The sequence below is a fragment of the Canis lupus genome, chromosome 5 (genome assembly GCF_003254725.2).
Source record: "Canis lupus dingo isolate Sandy chromosome 5, ASM325472v2, whole genome shotgun sequence".
Classification (NCBI taxonomy): domain Eukaryota; kingdom Metazoa; phylum Chordata; class Mammalia; order Carnivora; family Canidae; genus Canis; species Canis lupus.
In genome coordinates, this window is record NC_064247.1 from 68,481,088 (window position 1) to 68,495,463 (window position 14,376).

At 61.5% G+C, this 14,376-nt stretch overlaps 2 protein-coding genes across 4 annotated transcripts in view; both read right to left on the minus strand.

Moving 5' to 3' along the window:
- The window catches only part of NECAB2 (N-terminal EF-hand calcium binding protein 2), a 29,336-nt gene extending 28,662 nt beyond the window's left edge, over positions 1-674 (minus strand). The window contains 2 exon segments of the mRNA XM_025426994.2: positions 451-504; positions 507-674. Of these exon segments, the coding sequence (XP_025282779.2) occupies positions 451-504; positions 507-674 (222 nt within the window).
- A 1,167-nt stretch (positions 675-1,841) lies between these two features.
- The window catches only part of OSGIN1 (oxidative stress induced growth inhibitor 1), a 33,859-nt gene continuing 21,324 nt past the window's right edge, over positions 1,842-14,376 (minus strand). For 2 of the 3 annotated variants that reach the window (XM_025426990.3, XM_025426992.3), the window contains 5 exons: positions 8,951-9,055; positions 6,784-6,920; positions 5,752-5,943; positions 5,528-5,619; positions 1,842-3,133 (listed from right to left, as the gene is read on the minus strand). In XM_025426990.3, coding sequence (XP_025282775.3) covers positions 2,185-3,133; positions 5,528-5,619; positions 5,752-5,943; positions 6,784-6,920; positions 8,951-9,055 — 1,475 coding nt within the window. In that variant the 3' untranslated portion in view covers positions 1,842-2,184. Of the gene's footprint in view, positions 3,134-5,527; positions 5,620-5,751; positions 5,944-6,783; positions 6,921-8,950; positions 9,056-13,035; positions 13,202-14,376 lie in introns of all 3 variants that reach the window. The other variant, XM_035715986.2, reaches the window with a different exon arrangement.

Sequence of the window (14,376 nt, forward strand, 5' to 3'; positions counted from 1 at the left end):
GGCTCCGCAGACGGGGGTGGCCCCGATCCGCTGAGAGGGGGGACAGGAGGGGGCTTCGCTTTCCAAGAGCTGCTGGCTGCGGGGAGGGGGCTTTGGGGCGGGAACACGCGGGCTCCGGGTCCGCGGCCAGGATGGGTCGGGGCACCGGAGCCTGGGGCCGGGCGGGAGGGGGTCTCGGAGAAGTAGTGACTGGGGCGGGGTGGAGAGGAGGGGGCGGGAGGCGGCAGGGGCGGGAGGGGGAGGGTGGGGCGAGGGCGCAGCCGGGACCGAGGGAGGGGGGCGGTGGCCGGGTCGAAGGGTCGCGGCTCGGAGCAGGTGGGGATCCCGAGCCGGGGCAGGGGAGGGGCGTGGGGGCAGGGGAGGGGCGTGCGGGCGCGGGGGCGCGGGCGGGGCGCGGGGCGGGGGGCGCGGGGCGGGCGCGGGGTCCGGGGGCCGCCGGCGCGTACTCACGTCCAGGATGACCGCGGTGCCCCCGCGCGGGGAGCCGGGGCCGGGGGCGGCGGGGCCGGGGGCGGCGGGGGCGGCGGGGCGGCGGGGGCGAGCGGCGCCCGGGGCTCGCCCATCCTGGCGCCCACCCAGCGCAGCAGCCCGCCCAGCGCCCGGCCCTGCGGCGGCGGCTCCCGGAGCAGCCTGTGCGCGCCGGCCCTGCACAGGCGCGCCGCCCGCTCGCACATCGCGCCCGCCCGCGCCGCCCGGAAGCCCGCCGACCCCCGCCCGGCCCGCGGCCCGCCCCCGCGCGCCCCCTCCCGCCCCGCCCCGCCGCCCCGCCCCGCCTCCCTCGGCCCCGCGGCCGCGGCCACCGCGGGGGGGGCGCTCGCCCGGACCCCGGCCACGTGCCCGCGTCCCCCGCCCCGCCCCGCCCCGCCCCGCCCCGGCGCCGCGGCAGGGGCCAACCGCGGGGGGCGCTGCGGGCCCGGACCCAGCCCGCGCACGGAAGGGGCGCCCGGGAGGCCTGGGGTCGGGGCGTCGGGCTGCGCGGGCGGGCCTCGCCCGGGGCCGCCCCCTCCCGGAGCCCCCGAGGCCCCCCCGCGGCGCCGACGCAGGGGCCGGAGCGCAGGTGTCCGGCGAGCCCGGGGCGCCCCCTGCTGGCGGCAGCTCCAGGAACCGGCGCCCCCGCGCTCGGCCTCCCCCGCCCGCCCGCCCGCCCGGGGCCTGCGAGCCCCCCAACCCTGCCGCAGCCGAGCGCCCGGCCGGCGCCCCAGCACCCTCTTCCCCTCACGCCCCACCCACCACCATCCACCTGTCCAAAGGATGAGTGAGGGCCCGTGCCAGGTGCTGGGTTCCACTAATGGGACTGCGGGGGGGCGGGGGGTGGCTGTCCTCGGCCTCCTGGAACCTACGTCCAAGTGGGCAGAGTCGGCTGCGGGAGCGATTCCGTAGACAAACGAACTATTACTTCTGAACGCCCGGGAACCTTGGGCCACCAACGGGACTGCCCTGGTGACGGAGGAGGCTGCCTGGAGGAAGTGGCCCTTAGGTGACCGCAATGGAAGAGGAGTTAGAGAGAAGAGTAAAGTGTCCTGGGTGGGAGACCCGCCCCTGCAAAGGCCCTGTGGCCGGCGCGAGCTGAGGGAGCATGAAGGACTGAAGAGACAGTGAGACCAGGAGGGAGCGTGGGAGACAGTCAGGGCCAGGCTGGAGGGGTGGGCAGGGCTGTGAAGGCCTCCCCAGCATACCCTTCCCCCCACACACCCTCCCCTCACGTCCCTAACACAGCTGTACCCAGACTTGGACACCATCCCTTATCACAAAACTCCCCATCCCAAGGACCTCCCACATGGCCCTGTGCTTCCCGGGGCACCCAGCCCCCTCCCCACACACAGAATCCTCAGACACGGGAGTGGAGGCAGGTACTGGGTTTAATTGGAACCTGATTCTGGAAGCAGTAGAGCCTGGAGTCCTCTTGGCTCAGCTGGCCCTGGTGACCCCAGCTCTTACCAGCAGCTTTCACCCTAAATCACTGCCCCCCCTGGCCTGCAGCATCTGTTCCCACCCTGGTACTAGTCTGAGTCCCGGCAGCCTGGGCTCCCCACTCCTCTTCATCCAAGAGGCCCGTCGCCTGGGCTCACGGCCCCTCCTGTCTCCTGCCAGGAGAGGCCCCCTTCCCTCACTGGGGCGTCCAGCAGGGCCGTGGTCATCTCCCTTCCTCTTTAGGGCCTGGGTACGAGGATGCCAGGCCAGGTGCTAGGGCGGCTTCCTGGCCTCCTTCCTCAGCAGGGAGCTGGCCACTGCCAGGGCCCCACCCTGCACAAACCGCACAAAGTTGTCCCCAGCCAGGGGCCCCACGGCGTACAGGCCCTCCTGCTGGGTGCTCTGGTAAGTAAAAGGGTCCACGTCGATGGGGTTCCTTTTGGCGCTCAGTGGTAGGTCGGGGTCCACGGCCAGGTTGGCGCCGGCCCCGGGGAGGAAGGACAGGTCCGGGTGGGAGCCGATGAGCACCAGCACCAGGGCAACGCCAAAGACCTTCTGGAGGCCCTGGGCGTCCCGGAACACGGCCTGGCGGTCCTCCTTGAGGAGCAGCAGCTGGTGCTCGGGGAGGCTGCGGTAGCCCTCGTAGGGGCTGGGCGACAGGATGGACTGCTCCCGCATCATCTGATGCACCTTGTGGTACTCGGGGTACAGCATCTTGGGCAGCTGGTTGAAGACCAGGCCGGGGTCATCCACGGAGCGGCGGAAGGCGTGGATCACGGGGATGTTGTAGTGGCGGGCGTAGAGGACCGCGTCGGCGGCCGACAGCCCAGCGCCGACGATGAGGACAGGGTCCGAGGCCGGGGTCACCGTTCCGGCCCTTGTGGCCACCTCCAGGGCCGAAAGCTCGTAGTGGACGAAGGGCAGGGCCTCCCCGGGGATGCCCAGGCGCGCCGGGCTGTCGGACGTGCCCGTGGCCAGGACCACGTTGCGGGCACATAGGGAGAAGGGCTGCTGGCTCTGGTCCTCCGTGGTCAGGACGCCGCTCACCTGGAAGAGGGGGCTGGGGGCCGGAGCCCCGGAGCCACCAGACACAGGTGTCCCCCACTCCACGGCCGTGACCACGGCACCGGACACAAAGTTGTGACCCAGGCCCTTCTTGGTCACGTAGTCCCTGTAGTAGTGAGCGATGTCCCCAGCCGTGGCTCGGCTGTTACGAAGACCTCTGAAGGGAAGGATTCAGGGGGGCGGGTGTCAGAGAGCAGACCTGGGGTGGAGGGCCACAGTTGGGGGTGACCAGGCCGGCGGCTGGACTGTGGCTCTGCCTCCCCCGCTGTGGGACTTAGTTTACCCCCTCGGAGCCTGCAGCTCGTCATGTGTGAAACAGAACTAATGCAGGTTCCTCAGTAGGGTGGGGTTGAGACTGTGGTCTCTAAAGCCAGGTGGCCTGGGTTCAAATCCTGCTGGTGAGCTACGTGCCTGAAACACTCCATGCCTCAGTTTCCTCATTTGCACACGGGGATGATGGTGGTGACAGAGCGATTTCACGCGGCTGTTGAGGGTCGGCTGTGATGTGCACAGAAATCTTAGGATAGAAGCTGCCAGGTGGTGGGTGGCAGGGAAGAGTCAGCCACTGGTCCTACCTCCAAAGACTAATTACGCATCTACACGAAGGTGCTAGGCTTCCATCTCCCCCAAGCTCGGAAACAGGTAAGGCTGCTCTACGGAGTTGGCGGTAGAGAGTGGCTCCCCCGGGGTGGGAGGAAGGGGGCCGTGATGGGGACGGTAAGAGCAGGGCTGCGGGGGGCAGGGGGCCTAGTTCTTGCTTCTGGGCAGCTGCGGTGCAGGTGTGTGCACTTTGAGGCACTGCAACCACCTGTGTGCGCTGGAGTCATGCACTTTCCTCTAGGAAAGACTGTATTTCAACCAACAGGTTCACTTCAAAACAACCCGTGCAAAGCACTGGGCATAGTCCCCTGCACGCACAGCCGCAGCAGACTGTTATTATCGGGCTTGCTACTCTTGTTTTCACTTTTACTGCTGCTCCTCCCAGGGCAATGACCGCAGGGCCAGCGTCTCCAGGTGCCTGAGCTACGGGCTTCGGCATGATCTCAGCTCCTCCGTCTACCTGGGTGACCTGGGACGCGTTACCTACTCTAACCACGGACGTGTTGTTAAGGGCGATCCTACGTGGGGCGCCTGGGTGGCGCAGTCGGTGAGTGCCTGACTCTTGGGTTTCGAACCCTGCACTGGACTCTGCACTCAGTGTGGGGTCTGCTTGTCTCTCTCTCTCTCTCTCTCTCTCTCAATTTAAAAAACACAGAGAATCCTACATGACACCCAACAGGACCAACAGTAGCACCAACTCACATCGCATCCCCCAAGGCCACGCCACGCAGCCCAGCCCGCCGGTCTGCTCCTGAAACTGGAACTCTGCTTTCTGTGGGTTTGTCACTTTCCCCTCTCTGAGTAAAAACTGTTCCAGAGAACGGTCCTAAGGTGCGACATCTAGGGTTCTTTCTAAGAAGCAAAGCCGCAGGACTGGGGGTAGGGGGGCTTTGGAGTCCTGGCGGCACCAGGAGGGCAGGGAGTGTGGCTGCCGTGGGTGTGGCCCGGCGCACAGGAGCAGGAGCAGATGTGCTTGATGGGGAATATTATGTGGCCCCGTAAAAGACAGTTGCAAACGCTGTCTTCACCATGTGAAACCCTTATGCCTGAACGTTAAATTTGAAAGTGAAATATAAAAGTATGTCTACGATTAAAATTTCAGTTCCTGTCGCTCTGTTGACACATCCCCACACTAGCCTGGGTATCTTCCTGCCAAGTCTGCAGGGACACAAAGTCTTTGTGAAACTGAGTTGCTGGGTGGGGACGACCAGCCTGTGTCATGGCACCTGGGGTCGGAGGGAACAGGGTCACACAAGGTCAGCCACCACCCAAGTGGCAACCCTGCACCCACCCCCCTGGAGCACCGGGGAACTTGCTGCTTTGCTCCCCAGGATGAGCAGGGGCTGGAATTCATTTGTTCAGTGATTGGGCTTTTTCCTCCAGGAAGGTCAGACGTGTGCAGTGTGGTCATGATGGAACAGGAAACAAGGTGGAGGAGGATGGGGGGAAGGACCCCCAAACGGGACAGTGATGGGTACAGGCATGGGGTTGGGGTGAGTTGTCTTCCTTTTCTATGTGTGGTTATGTTTTTATTGCAAAAGCATTTTTTTTTTTTAAAGGAAGTGCAACCTCTTAGCTGATCTAGAAGTGGAAAGATTATTCCAGGCCAGGCTTGAGCAGGAGGAAGGGCAGCAGGGAGGCCAGAGGGCCAGGGAGCCTGGCCAGGGGCACAGAGCAGGGCCAGCCATTATGCCCTCCTTAGAGGCCGGGACGCTCCCAGGGACCACGCTGGGGAGTTACGCATCAGACTGGCAGGGTCCTGGGGTGAGTCCAGCCCCCCGTGGGCCCAGACAAGTCCTTTCCCCAGCGGAGCCTCCGTATCCCACCCTGGAGTAAGAAGAAGGGCAGGCTAGGGGAGCCTCACAGCCCCTATAGCTCTGGCTCCTGAGCTGCATGTGGGTGTGGGCCCCGCTCATCCCTGTCCACCCCGGGCTTTCCAGAGCCTCCTCACCTTCGCTTCCTGCACATCCACTCCTTGACCTGCAGGTCTGGGAGCCCCATCCACTGGCCTTGGCTAAGAGTCACCATGGAGCCTTCGATGGACTGAGAGCAAAAGAAGACCTTTGGTCCAGGCCTCTCCTAGCCCCAGCCCAACAAGGAGGCAGGGAGGCAGGGCATGGGAGGCCTTGACTTCAGGCCCAAAGGCCCCCTCATACTCCCCCAGCCCCCACTCACATGCCAGGCTCCCCCAGGCAGGTTCCGGCCTAGGACCATGTGGGGGATGGCTCGCTCCTTCTGGTGCTTCCAGGTGAGAACGGACTCCATGTTTCCCCCAAAGTCTGTGTCCGGGCGCAGGAGGGCATCAAAGAGCAGGGCCACAGGGCTTTGGGACCGGCCTTCAAGGCCTTCGGACAGGTAATCCAGGTCCTGGAGGTGGTGCATAGGTCAGAGGCGCTAATGGCACAAGGTTGCCCAGTCTCACACCCTCAGCCTAACATCAGGGAGGTCAGGCAAGCTTGGAAAATGCTGCCTCCCAGAAGGAGATAATGCCCATCAATGCGGTAAAGGCTCTGACAAGTCCTGCAGCTGACTTTATACATTGAGTTTTGCCAACACTTACTGGGGTAGGAGCATTTTGTCTGTGGAACTAAAGTCCCGTAGGAGGCATTTCGAAAATTGCTGATCTGGACCAGCTTACTTCCTCATCAGCCAATTTAAAGGTGGGAGGGGCTAGGAGGATGAATGATGTTGGAAGTAGAGGGAGTGGACGATGAGTGGCCTTCTGGAAGGCAAGGGGCATGGATGGAGGATTGGTGGGCCCTCTTGGGCAGGGGTGTAGCAAACCAAAGTATTTGGGCAAGATTTCTCAACTTAGGTACTACTGACGTTTGGGTAGACTCGTGCTTTGTGGTGGGCACGCTCCTGTGTACCATAGGGCGTTAAATGGTATCCCTGGGCCGGGACCCTGTGAGCCAGTGGGGCCACCACTCCAGTTGTGACAACCGACGTTGTCTCCCGATGTTGCCAAGTGTGCCCAGGAGAGCAGGTTAAGACCCACCCACCGGTCTAGGGGATGTGAGACAAGCAGGTATGGAATTTGTTGGTCTCAAGAGATAGCCCTGGTTCCTCTTGCACAATTTCCCTGCCTGACTTTGCGGTCGTGCGTGTTCCCCATTTGGTCCTGTGTCTAACAAACGTGTGTCTTTATTTTTGCCCTGCCTGCCCCGGGTGGGCGTGTCCCGTCCCACCCCCAGAGCTCCGGCCCACCTGGTCTAGGATGGAGACCCCCGGAGCCTCCGCGAGCTTCCTCTGCAGCAGTGGGTGTGGGTGGACAGCATCCAGTCTCACATAGGGGGTGTAGCCAGACAGCAGGTAGGACAGGCAGATGCCCGAGGGGCCATTGCCTGCGGAGAGAGGTGGGGTCAGAGGGCAGTGCTTTCAGGTGCCAGAGACCACCAGCACTGAGGGCTTTGGTCTTGACCTGACTGGTTCATTGGTTTGCCCCTTATTCATAAAAATCAAACTAAAACAATAAGCCAGGGCAGCCTGGATGGCTCAGTGGTTTAGAGCCGCCTTCAGCCCAGGGTGTGATCCCGGGATTCCGGGATCAAGTCCCACGTTGGGCTCCCTGCATGGAGCCTGCTTCTCCCTCTGCCTGTGTCTCTGCCTCTCTTTCTGTTTCTCATGAATAAGTAAAATCTTAAAAAAACAAAAAACAACAACAACAAAAAACAATAAGCCAGTTGCATGTCCCTGCACTGTGCATAAGACAGTAACAAAGTAACCAACGACTGTTGAGTGCCTCCTGGGTAGTACTTTAGCAACAGTGAAGTAACAGATGCTAACCACTGATGTTTCTTCCCTTTTTTTTTTTTTTAAAGATTTTTATTTATTTATTCATGAGAGACACACAGAGAGAGAGGCAGAGACACAGGCAGAGGGAGAAGCAGGCTCCATGCAGGGAGCCCGATGTGGGACTCGATCCCGGGACTCCAGGGTCACACCCCGGGCTGAAGGCGGCGCTAAACCGCTGGGCCACCGGGGCTGCCCGCACTGATGTTTCTTGACGGCCTACTATGTGCCCAGAGATTTTATTATTTTTTAAAGATTTTATTTATTTATTCATGAGAGACACAGACAGAGACGTAGAGACACAGGCGGAGGGAGAAGCAGGCTCCTTGCAGGGAGTCCGATGAGGGACTCGATCCCGGGACCTGGAATCAGGACCTGAGCCGAAGGCAGATGCTCAACCATGAGCCACCCAGGCGTCCCGTGTCCAGAGATTTTAACAACAAAATAATAAGACACGAGAGAGATGCGGCTACTGGATCGGGCCCCACATGAAGTGCATTACCTCACTGTGCCCTCCCAGTGACGTTAGTGAGGTGCAGGCTGCTCTTTCCCCCCTTTCATACTTGAGGAAGCTGGGGCTCAGAGAGGTTAAGTAACTTGCTTGTGGTCACACAACAAGGTGACAGAGATTCTAAGATCACTTAAGAACTCGTCCTGTCCTCCAAAGCTGACAGTCTGGCTGGTTAGACAAGTAAAAGATTACAGTATAGATTGCTATGTGGGGGCGGGGGGTGGGAGGCTACGGAGGGGTACAAAGCCCATGTGGGGCCCCCAGTCCCCAAGCTCGAATGAGTCACACTGCTCATCTGTGGCACTTCTTGGGCATTTACCCACAGGACATGGCTTCTATTCTTATCTGTCTTTCCCCCTGCCCCGACTTCTTATCTGGTGCTGTGAGAATAATACCCGTCGTAGGGGGCCACTGGGACAAACCATATGCAATCACTGATGTTCAACTGCTTCTGATTTACAGAAATGGCCATTTCATATGGTTCAACCTGCTGCGTGCAGAGGGGAGGGGCCACCTATCCCCCATTTTGCAGACCTGAGCACAGGAACCACATGCTTCGGCTGCGTCCCCCTACCTGGGCACCTAGCACAGTGCCAGGCAGAGGGTGAGCATGGGGACCGTTGCAGGCTGAGGACCAGACCCTGTCACCCTTCCTGGGCAACCTCAGCGGATCATCCTGCCCTGGCTTCGTGGCTTCCTGGAGGGATTCCAGGGAATGATGTTTTGCAAATTGCTAGGCCTAGCACCAGGCACGGAGTGAATGCTCAATGGCCAATTTTAAAGACCGCTCTAGGGACACCTGGATGGCTCAGCGGTTGAGCGTCTGCCGTCTGCTCAGGGCATGATCCCAGAATCTGGGATCGAGTCCACATCGGGCTCCCTGCGAGGAGCCCGCTTCTCTCTCTGCCTGTCTCTCTCTCTCTCTCTCTCTCTCTCATGAATAAATAAATAAAATCTTTAAAAAAAAAAATACCGCTCTTGTAAAGAAAGGCCCGGCCTGGGCTTGCCTGGCTCCTGACCTTCCACCCTAGGGGCTCAGAGCAGCACCCTCTCTGCCCTGGGTGCACTCACCGATGATGAGGACAGGGAGGGGCTCCGAGGCGCTGGTGCCGAGGTGGTCCTTCCTCCAGTTGCTCATGGCTGTGGCTGGTGTGGAGCTCGGAGCTGGCAGCTGACCTGGGGGAAGGGGGGAGAAGAGCCACTGGGTGAGCCTGCGGTGTCATGCACTCACTTCCCATCTATAGGCTGCAGGGTGTTGGCCTGTGGTGCTCGGGGTCAAGTCCAAGGTCCTTGCTGAGGCATATCAGGCCACTCTTCTGTTCCTTCTCTCCTCCTTACACCTGTTCTAAACAAACTGCCTCCACGCCCCCCCAGCCCCGCTAGACGGGGTCCCCTCTTCCAGGCAGCCACCTCCATCTCTGGGCCTCACCCCACTCTCCCCATTTCATCAGCAGATGGTAACAGTACCCAAAGCTTATGGTGCATCTTCTGTAAGGCCTCCTGTGCCCCCCTGGGGGCAAGCCCTGCCTAGCACTTTTGTGACCACCACAGCACCCACCCCCCAATCTAGCCCTCAGGTCTCTGGTGTGGCCGGGGGACTCTGGAGCCATCACCTGGCAAGGTGCTTCCTAGCTGGTGACTACAGGCCCATTCCTGCACCTCTCCGGGTCTGGTTCCTCATCTATAAAATGGGAATAATGATGCTCTCTACCCCGTAGCGTTGTTGGGGGACACAGTGAGGTAATGGCCGTGATGCACTGGCTGGAGCAAATGTGCCCCTGAGAAAGGACCGGAGCTCACTGGCTGCTCAGCGGCTCAGTTGGAACAGGTGGACTTGAAACTTTGGAAGCCAGAGTCCCTTAAGGGAAGAGGCCTGTAAACTTGCTCGTCTCTGGGACACCCGCGCCCCCTGCTGGCCACAGGCCCACATCCCATCACTCATAGGGCCCTCAACCCAGTTCTTGGGGCTGCAGGCGGGGGCAGGGTCCAGACCCACCTGCACCACGTCCCCCAAACCAGCCTCCGGCCTCACCCACTGCCCCCATCCCGTGCTGTCCTGATGGCCACAAGGCAACATCCATACGGGCGTGTGAGGAATGTGTGGCTTTTTGCACTGACCTAGCTACTTCTCACGCCCTCCTCACCCTGACCCACGCAGAAAGTACAGTCAGTTACGACTCCCCTGCACAGACGTGTCAGCTGAAGCCCAGAGAGGGCGCACAGATTGCTCAGCTGGCTTTGAAACCCAGGGCTAAGTGGTGCCGAGGCCACTGTGCGTGCCACTGGCCTGCCCCAGGGGGACCTGGGGCTCAGCCCAGGGTCTCTCTCTCTCTCTCTCTCTCTCTCTCTCTCTCTCTCTCATGCGCGCGCGCAGGAGGGAGTGGGCTGTCACATGGCCTGGACCACCCAGAGCAGCGAGGGATGGGGGCCCAGGGCCACTGCCTTCAGAATTCTTCCAGAGAAGGCAGAAAGCTGGATTTTTATGTGCATTCTCAGATTCAGAAAAGTGGGCAACTAATTCACATTATTAAAAAAAAAAAGAAAGAAAGCAATATTGAATGGTGACAAAACATGGTCACGGCCGGAATATGACATCTGATATGTGCAATGACCAGCATCTACCCCCAGGCAGGTCCCGAGCAGGTGGACAAGGAACAGCTCTCACAGTGACGACGGGCCTTTCTCCCCACACTTTACAGTTTCTAAGGGGCTCACACCTAAGTGACAGCACTGGGTCGGGCAACCCTGAGAGCTGAACCGTGTCACCTCCTCCGCTGGCAGGTGGACAGTGAGGCTCAGAGGTGAAGACACGCCGGCAAGTGGCACGGCGGGGGTGTGTGTCATGGACTCCCTCATCGGTGCTCTCAGGTGCCCTGAGCACTGCCCTCCTTGCCTCCGCTGGGGCCCGGGCCCAGGCCCATGGACGGCCTCCTCCTCCTCCTCCTCCTATCTGGGTGAGCCCCAGGTCCCCAGGAGATGAACAAGGTGGCATCAGGGACTGAGTGGCCTTCTCCACACCTGGTTCCCTGTAGGGGATGTGCTGTCTGCCCCGGGGCGAGGGTTTCGGGGTGGCACCACCACCACTTACCAACACCACAAAGGGCCAGCATTTCTGCACGTCTGTGAAGAGCTGGCTAGGTGCCAAGCATGTTCTCAACGCTTTATACACATTAACTAACTAATCTTCATTTAACTGGGCTGTTATATGTACTCTTACACTCAGACCCATATTATAGATAGGGCAGTGAGGTCAGTGAGCCGGGCTCGGGAGGACAGGGTGACAGGGTGTGACAGCTTCTGCCAGAGGCTGAGCCCAGCCAGGCTGACAGCGCAGCCTACCCATCTGTCCTTGCTCACCCTTCTGCTCTGTCCCCTGTGCTGGCAAGGAGGCCACGGGCCCACGTTCAACAGTTTCTCACTACCTGCTGGGCACTGGGGGACCCTGGTGGTCCTGGGGACACTCTCTTCTGGAATTTCCCTCACAGCCCCAGGGCCCCACCTCAAGTCTCTACTGCCCTCTGGGGACCCACGTGATGGCCTTGCTGAGAGTTCCCTATGCCCTACAATTTTAATTCTCACGGCCACCCACTTCACTGATGTGAAGACTGAGGCTCAGGGAGGTGAGGCCATGCCCCCAAGGTCACAGAGCCAGTGGGTGACAGACCTAGAGTTTGACCCCCGAGGCTTGAATCCACCTGAACTCCCTAGAGCTTCCGCAAAAGGAGCATCCCCACTCTGGGCCACGCCCTCCACCTTTTCTGTCCCTTTGATGGTCCCCTCCCCCCTCTCCTGGGTGAGAGGGGCTGGCAGGAGCCCTTGGTGTCTTGTTGTGCTTCCCGGGAGCTGGAGGGTCCCATTTACCACCACGGCTTTGGGCTCCAAGTCCAGTGCTCCTTCCCGGAAGCCTCTAGATGCCATACACATGAGGTCACCACCCAGAGGTCACTTCCTGGGCAGCATCCTGAGGCCCCCCAGCAGCTGAGGGCTCTGGTTACCTTGGAAGACTGCGCACCCTCACCCCGCCAACTGACAGCCCACAGTCTGAGACCAGTTCCATTTTCATTTGTGCACTTTAGTTTTGTGGCCTGGGAACGGCCAACTCTAAATGCTAAGTTTTTGTTTGAGTCCCTCCGGGCTGAAGACGGCAAGTGCCAGCTGAAAACAGCTCAGAGGACAGACGGCCGTTCTCAGAAGCACAGAAGCACGGGGAGCTGGCAGCGCCGGCAGCTCTAAATGATGAGGTATTTCCCTGAGGCTCCAGCCTCCTCGACGCGGGCAGGGCTGCACTCACCGGCACCGCCGGGGCCCTCGGCTCGCCTGGCTCTGAAGGCGCCCCCAGCCCGCCCCTCCCTGGAGGGTGTTCCTAACCCGGCTGGGGGCGCAGACCGCGGTGGGGCCGGGCCTTGCCCCGGAATGCCCCCGACAGAGCCCACGAGCGCCGGTCCTGCCTGCAGCACCTGCTGGCGGGCGGGGGGCAGTGGGCGAGGCCCCGGGGCAGGAGCCGAGGTGAGGGAGGCCGCGGCAGGGGCGGGGGGCACCGCCCACGAGGGCCGCCTGCCGCAGCTCCCCTCCGGGGCCCTCTCCACGGAGCCCAGCCGGCGCTCGGCACCCCGGGCACCCCGCGCACCCGGAGCACCCCGCACACCCCGCGCACCCTGAGCACCCCGGACTCCCTGAGCACCCCGCGCACCCCGAGCACCCCGCGCACCCAGAGCACCCCGGACACCCCGAGCACCCCGCGCACCCCGGGCACCCCGAGCACTCCGGACACCCCGAGCACCCCGCGCACCCCGCGCACCCCGGACACCCCGTGCACCCCGAGCACCCCGGACACCCCGAGCACCCCGCGCACCCCGAGCACCCCGGACACCCCGGACACCCCGAGCACCCCGCGCACCCCGCGCACCCCGGGCGGCCGCGCTGGGCTGCAGGGCAGGGACGGAGCAGCGCCCAGCCCGCGGGACCCAGGCCCGGGGCGGCCACGCCTCCCTTCCTGCCCGAGGCGCGTCACGTGGCGGGGCGGCGGGGCGGCTGCGGCCGCGGGGGCGGGCACCGGGCAGGCGCGGCGGGAGCGTCCGGCCGGGCCCCGCGGGGCGCCTCCGCCCCTCCCCCGCCCCCGCGCCCCCCTCCCCCCGCAGCCCGGCCCGGCCACTCACCTGGCGGCGCGGGGGGCGCTCCGGGAGCCTCCGCCGAGCCGGCCGCCGCCGCGGGGACCGAGGAGCCGGTGCGAGGCGAGAGGCCGGGGTATTTCACGGGCCGGGAGGAGGCGGGCGGGGGCGGGGCCAGAAAACCACTTTCATAAGCGTGAGTCAGCAGGGGCGCCTGGATGAATGAACTTGCACTAGACCCGGGCGGCCTTAAAGGGCCCCGCCGCGGGGGCGGGGGGCCGGGGCTCGGTCAGCACACGGAGGACCCAGGGCCCCGACCCAGCCAGCCCAGCCTTCCCTCCTGGGGAGGTGGCCCTCAAGGTGAGAAAGACCCCCTGGATGCGCTTGGCGCCCCCCTGCCCCAACCTCGGTGACTCCCAATACTCGACACCCAATTCAAAGCTCTCTGGATCAGCCTGCCCAGGGTGACGGGGTAGAAGCCGGCCCTGCCACTTCCTGGGCAAGCTGCCTCAGTTTCCTCATCTGAGGAATGGGGCTAGCGAACAGCCCCCCCCCCCCCTGGGGTGGGTGCGGCTCTCGCCTCCCTGGTTCACGTCTTCCTAACTCAATTATTTTTTTTCTTTGCATCACCTCGCATTTTGCTGACCCTTACTTCTTATTTCCTTGTCTCACTCCCCAGCCCCGGATGTGGGTTCTGTGTGGACAGGGAAGTGTTCCGTGTCTGCTCTATGGGAGTCTAGGATGGTGTTGAGCACATAGTAGGTGCTCAGGAAGGAAGGGAGGAAGGGGCAGAGCTGGAACACTATGTGGCGGTAGACCTTGGTGCACATCAGTTGTGATTTTCATCATTGATAGGATTGCTCACCCCGTCATCCCTTACTGTCTGGGGACTAGTGTGTAGCCTGGGGAGGCTGTGGGAGGCCTGGGAGGCACTCGCCTTGCATGCAAAATTTAAGGGGTCACCTAAAACAGTGATGAAGAAAATAGTATTTTAGTGCAATTTTTAAAAAAAATCAAAATTAGGGGTGCCTGGCTGGTTCACAGGAGGAGCATGTGGCTCTTGGGATCATGAGTTTAGGCCCCAGGTTGGATGTACAGGTTACTCAAAATTAAATAAACAAACTTAAAAAAAAATCAAAAGTGATGCCAAAAAGTGAAAGAGAAATGAAACATTAAAATTTCAGAACCAAACAGGATCTGTCACAGTGTCGTGCTGAGCCATATTGGAGCCTGATGCAAGAAGAAAAATCAGAATACTAATGCTGTCTTTATTTAAAACTTTGCTATTTTCTTCATCTTGGATTTTTGGCATTACTCTTGATTGTCAAAAAATATCACAGGAACGCAACACCGTGGGTCTCGGTTATGGGATGCTTTTGGTGCCCTGGA